We start from the raw sequence: 6,624 nt of genomic DNA on the forward strand, positions 1-6,624 counted from the left end.
ATGTGCGTAAGTGTACCCATGTCATGCAATGCCCAAGGAAGTCAGAATAAGGCTTTGGATTTCCCCAGAACTGGAGTTACAGATAGTTGTTAGCTGCCATGTGGGTGCTGGAAATCGAACGCAGCTTCTTAAGAGCAGTCAGTGCTCTTAACTGCTGAGCCATCTCTCCAACCCTGAAATACTTATCTTTTTTATTCAATACCCTGGGCTGTGCTAGGATTAAGTGCCAGTATTAGAAATGGTGAAAGTTAACAGTAATCAGTATTTAAAAATATTGTTTTTGTTGCTATATTCCATTTTCCAATTGTAAAAAATTCCTTATAAAGACCAAAATAAATTTCAAATGTCAAAATCTTTAGAAAACAGAAAAGTCATTATTATTATTGATTATAGTTTTATTTATAGTAAACATATAAAACATGGGCAAGATTCACAACAAATTCCTGTCAGTGTTTGCCTCTGTGGTAGTTGAAAATAAATTTATATTAAACCTGATTAGCTGCAATATAAATCTATGTTTAAAGCAAACATAACACAATAATGACATTTGTTAATTTGGAGTGGAGATAAACAAATGCTTTTCACATCTGTAATAATTTCTTACATTTTTAAATTTTTCTGATAAATAAAGAAATACAAAGAGAATTAAAAATACCATTATAGCTGATGATTTTATTACATTTTCGGAACTGGACAAATCTAGTTTGCATAAAAAACACAAGGACATAAAACATTCAAATAATACACCCAACAAACTATAATACAAACAGCTTTTAACTTCTTATGTAATTGACCATAGAATATATATTTTGTACATGGCAGAAAAATATATATTCTGTATTAACAAAAAGTTCAAAAAAGCCAACTGCCACCGGTTAAAAAAAATCAGAAAACTCCATTAAAGATCCATAATCAAATGTGTTCTTAGGATTAGATTGTTTTTCAGCTTAGTCCCAGCTAACTTTGGAAGAAAATTTCTAATGCTATTTAAACTATTTGACATCACAGGAAAAGAGAAAACTCACAAAGTCACTTTTTAAAGGTAGCCCAACTTTAATAACAAAACATCATAGAAACAGCATCTGAAAGGAAAAAAAAATGTAACTTCACTTTGGAATGCAAATCCAGTCCTAAGTGATTTTTAGGTAAATAAAATCCATCAATATAGTAAACGATTATTTCACCATGAAGAAGTAGGATTTATTCCAGAAATACAGGTTTCATTCAATACTAAATAACCACAATTCTAATAAATCATTTTATCAACAAACTAAAGGAAAAAAATGACTTTAATAATAGATACTGAAAAGACATTTGATAGCTATTATTCTAATAAATCATTGTATAAAGAAACTAAAGGAAAAAAAAGCATGACTTTAATAATAGATACTGAAGAAACATTTGATAACTCCCATTCTAATAAATCATTATATCAAGAAACTAAAGGAAAAAAAAAACATGACTTTAATAATAGATACTGAAGAGACATTTGATAAAAGTCAAAGAATCATTTCTACTAATAGTACTATTTAAAAACAGGAACAGAAGAAACTTCTAAGCATAATAATTATCAGTAATCAACAACAAATGTCATACTAATATGAAATAGAGAAGTCATTTCCATGAAAATTAAAAATAAGACAGGCATGTCATCATCACTTCATAACACGGTTCTGGAGAATCCAGCTACTGTAATACTAATAAGTATAAACATTAGAAGAAATAATATTATCTCTATTTACAGGTGAAATGATTGTATATTGAGAAAGTCCAAAAGATTCTATTTTAAAAGCTCAATGTAACTTATAGGATTAAATAAACTCATTGGCTAAAGACAAAAATATAAAATCTGTAGATTGCCTCTATTGATTAAAAAAACAAGTTATATATGAGGAAAAATACTCAACATACAGCAATGAGATTTGACAAATAAATTTCATGTGATACAAAAGACCCATCTAAAGAATGTTATGAAAACAAGATGAAAAGATTTCAATGATATACCAAAACTCCTAATTGTTAAGGGATGAATATAGTAATACTATTCTTGTAAAGAGGAATGCACAAATTTGATGCAATTCTACTTAGATTTCAGATCTCTTTTAAAATGGTAACAAAATGCACTTGGTTTTCACATGAAAGGATAAAAGGATGAATGTAGAAGACAAATTATATGAGAAAAAATAAATAATGAAAAAGGATTTTCTATTCCAGTTTTTACAACTTCTAGTCAGTTAATGTGTTTAAAACTCATTTTGGCTCAGAAATTTGAAAATGAGTGATCTTTTTTAAAGTATTTCTACAACTGGATGTGTAATCTGAAAAAAAATGTGTAGTTTTATCTTTTACCATATATAAAAACGAATTTGAGATTGATCAAACATTTTAAGAAAATAAAAATTACAGGCTAAAACAAGTATCAGTATGACTTAGAGACATCTATCTGAATAAAATAAAAATTCAAAAATGTATAAAGGAAATATTCTTTTGCTAATTATAAAGTGAACAATATTACCAATAAAGTCAAGATTAATGGTATGATGGGAAAATCATTAACAAATGAAATACACATGATTAAATGCACTTTATAGTAGTCATTGCTACAAATTTATACGGAAAAGATCTTCAGTTCAACAGATTGAAAAAACAAAGGATTGGAATTAGCAAATCACAAAAGAGAAAGATCCCAAGTAGAAAAATAAATCTTATTGAAATCAGGTAAACAGCAATTAAAGTAACCAGGAAAACCATGGAACTTTTTACCTTTAAAGATTTTCAGACATCGAAAATTGCTGCAGAGGATGCTAGAAATGGGTACTTTTATTTTGGAGGACAGTATTGCAGTATTTCTTTAAGTTAAAAATGTCCACTTAACATTTCTAGGAATCCGGCCTATAGAAATAAGAGCACCCTAATATATTACAGCAATGTGATGGATAAGGAAGGAAATAAATGGCCATGAGTAACAAAATGAATGCTTTTTGACACATCTCTATATACTGTGTACACCGTTGTTACAGGGAGTGAGAGACAGAGATTGATGGTGTTATTCATAAAAAGACATGTCATCTGACTTGTTAATTTTACAAAAACTACAACAAACTTCCTGTATGAAAATGGGGAAAATATGCTAAGATGAATGAGAAGTTCTCAAATTTGTTACCAGGAAGAAGAGAGGGGGAAGGTAAAACAGGATCGGGGAAGATGTGTATGGTTTATCTACTTTAGTATTGCTTCAATGGATCTGAACACTTTCTTTTTTCTTAGCATTCATTTTAAATTTCCAATTACAGAGCAAATCAACATCAAAAGTATCAAAGTACACTTGGATCAAAACTGGCAAATTGTCAATATAAGATTTTGAGGCACAATAAGATTTGCCCACTGCCCTGAATTTCTGATCTCAAAATTGTTCTCAAAACTTGTAATTTTGAGAACACAAAATATTTTACAACTGATAGTTCCACAACTTTAGCAAAGAGCACTGTAAACTTACGGGGTTTTCACCAAACCGTAGACATAAATGTGAATATCATCATCAAACTTAATGAAGTAGACAGACGGCTTGGCCACTACTTGATGGATGAAAATACCAGTTCTCTTGGATCCATCATCTTTGGCGTGTTCAACCTGCTTGCCCACGAGACTGTCGACCACCTCACCAGGCTCCTGTTCTGCTGTAGGGAAATAGTAGTTGGAATCTGGAATGATGCGCAGGTCACCATCTTTGTAGTCATCCAGCAGAGTGTACATATAAAGGACTGGATCTTTCTCATAGGTGATGTAAAACCAAGTATCCATTACCGGGGCTCGCGCCAGCACCATACCCTTCCATTCATCTTTCTTACCATGCTCACCTTCGAACACATGCTCCACTGCCTTCCCAATCAGGGAATCTGCCAAGCGCGAATCAATGCGAGGAGAAGGCACTCTCTCAGGAAGAATTTCTAGCGCTAAAACTCTCTTATCTCTGTGTAGTTCTAATCCATACACACTGTCTTTGCCATCATATTTAATGATGTACAGGGTAGGCTTCACGGAAACCTGCTCCAGCACAGTGCCCTTCCACTGTTCCACTGGTTCGTTGCCTTCTTTCCAGCCGTGTTGAATGCGGCAGCCCACGATGTTCCTACGAGTAAGGAAAGTGGGCTTACGCCTCTGCTTCCTGTGAGTGTGCCTTTTCTTCATCAGGTATGCGGACACACCATCTACCCCCGTCGGAGGCACAGTAGGAGGAGACATGGCTCAAGACTTAATGCGGCTCAGGCAAAAGCTGCACTTTGCTTAACAAGCTGACAAAATAACACTATTCAATCTGATTTTTTTTTTCCTCAATCTTGGAGACTAAGCCCGTCCTCCCTTCTCCAAGCGCAAAACTCACCAGATTTTGGCAGAAAGGAGCTAACTGACTGGGAACTGAGACAGTCAGTACAGCTCGCGAGTGCTTTCTTCTTGGTCAGGGAGGGGTGAGTGCAGTAGTGATGGTAGAGATGGCGGGCTCCGGTGTTCTGTCCGCGCCAGGCGCCTTCCCAGACTCCCAACCCTAAGTCCCGGAATCCGCCACTTAGCTGTTGTCAGTGCTGCTGCGGTTGCAGGACAACAACAGAGAAGGAGACGCTAGATGAAGTGCACAAGAGAAAAGAGGGATGGTTGCAGCAGCCAAAGTGCAGTCCTCAGCACGTCTCCTAGCAGTTTGCGCGGCCTGGTCTTGCTTGTCAGCTTGGCCAGTCTGTGGAACCGCGGTTTTTGCAGCTAAGGGAACCCTCCTCCTCCTCCGAGCCCGCCCGCACCTCCGCCCCGCCCCCTTCCGTCTTGCCTTCCGCTCCGCGGGCAGCCACACTGACACAAGCGCTCTCCTTTATTTGGACTTGCGCCCCCCGACTGTTTCCCTCAAACCAAAGCCAGACAGTTCGGCTCCCCTCCTCCCAGGCTGGTTGTCTGCTGCCCAATAGCGTACTTCACAGCGACTCCATCTGCTTTCTATCTTCCAGGAATTCCTCACAAGCGTAAAAAGAAAAGAAAACAAAAACAAAAACAAAAAACCGTGGGCTGGGAGGAATTGTACAAACAAATGTACAACCAAATTTTCTTTTCTTTTCTTTTTCAGTTTTAACGGATTTGAGATAGGGTTCTGTAGGAAGGGGAAGGCTGTGCACAGTCCACCATGTTGAATCAAACTGTCCTTTTTATTTTCTACCTGATCATTCGTCGTTTTAAAAAATTTTTTATGAACATACAGAAAGTAGCCTGACATTGTGCTTTTCTAAAATTCAGTTAAAGATAAAAACTAACTTTAATCGTACAACCTAGACAAACAGCTAAATGTTAATCATGCCGATTTCTCTTGTTAATAAATCTGTTCTATAATCTTACAAATTTGAGTGCATATTTTACACTTTTTAAACTTACTTTATCATTTATATCATGAGTATTTTCTACAGTTATTAAGTACCCTGAAAACATGATTTTTAATGGTTCCATGTGAACATAAAAAACGAAGCTCTCAACCTGAAAGGAATAATATATAGCTTATTCTGGAGTCAAATATGAGTGAATCTTGCCCAAAAACAGAGATTTAGGTTACTCTGAATTCTGTATTCCAGTGTGCTAACAGTTTCAATGAAGGTTTATTTGTTTTGTATTGTTTTTTATGATGTGGTGGGAAGAAGGGAGTCTGTGCCACACCCATGTATGGGGATCAGAAGATGCTTTTTGGAGTGGTTTGCTCCTTCTATCATTACTTAAATTCCATGGATTGAACTCAGGTTGCCAGGCTTGTCACAAAAGTACCTTTACCTGCTAGGCATCTTGCTAGACCTCACAAAGTTTTTATAGTAACAAAGCAAAGAGAACTATTAAAAAAAAATCTTTCAAATACACTAGTATTTGAATTGAAATACAGTGCCTTAGGTAGGCATGTTACAGCAAAAAGGAGAAACTTCTGTAATAGGCCTCAGCTGCTATCTGATGACATTCTTAGCTTTTTGGGTTGATAGAAGCTAAGGAGTCTGTGTACACATACCAAAAGGACTTACCAAAGGGTCACAAGGATGCTGTGGTAGTCACATGCAGAAGTGGCAATAAATGAGTATTTAGCCGGCTAAGAATTTTCAAGATAATTTGGCTCTGATCATGCAACATTCAAACCTCTCTGCAGTCACTGAGGTTCTAATCACTTAATTAGCCTTGTAGATTGTTCAATGCAACTATGCCATTTTTAGGGACTTCAGTTAATACATGCTATTTATCATTAATAGTCCTTTGATGGCTCATCATTTATCCTAAGTAGTTTATGGCAGAAGAATAAATAGCAACCACGAACTTGTTTTGACATATGAAATAATTGAACTTATCTAAACTGTGTTTCTAAGGAATATTTAATAACATAATGGTCTGCTAATAAGAATAATGTTTAGAAAACAAACATTGAAACAAAATTGTGAGTCCAATTTCATAATGAGAAGAGAGAATTTTTGTGCATACAGTTGTAAATTTTCTCATTGTGAAAGTATTGCAGGCTTATTTGGAAAATATCAGCAATAGAAAAGAGCAAATTCCTAATTTTATTTACCCTAAGTTACAAGGCTTTCATATCAGTGGCAGAAAAAACCTAGTGCTCAGATT

At 35.3% G+C, this 6,624-nt stretch overlaps 1 protein-coding gene across 1 annotated transcript; it reads right to left on the minus strand.

The window, feature by feature from the left end:
- Positions 1-427: 427 nt before the first annotated feature.
- On the minus strand, positions 428-4,757 carry Spin4 (spindlin family member 4). Its single transcript, XM_029567414.1, has one exon. The coding sequence runs from the start codon at positions 4,240-4,242 to the stop codon at positions 3,493-3,495; it is 750 nt and encodes a 249-aa protein (XP_029423274.1). The 5' UTR covers positions 4,243-4,757; the 3' UTR covers positions 428-3,492.
- Between the last annotated feature and the right edge of the window lie 1,867 nt (positions 4,758-6,624).

Source organism: Nannospalax galili, unplaced genomic scaffold (genome assembly GCF_000622305.1).
Source record: "Nannospalax galili isolate Female #2095 unplaced genomic scaffold, S.galili_v1.0 scaffold701, whole genome shotgun sequence".
NCBI classification, from domain to species: domain Eukaryota; kingdom Metazoa; phylum Chordata; class Mammalia; order Rodentia; family Spalacidae; genus Nannospalax; species Nannospalax galili.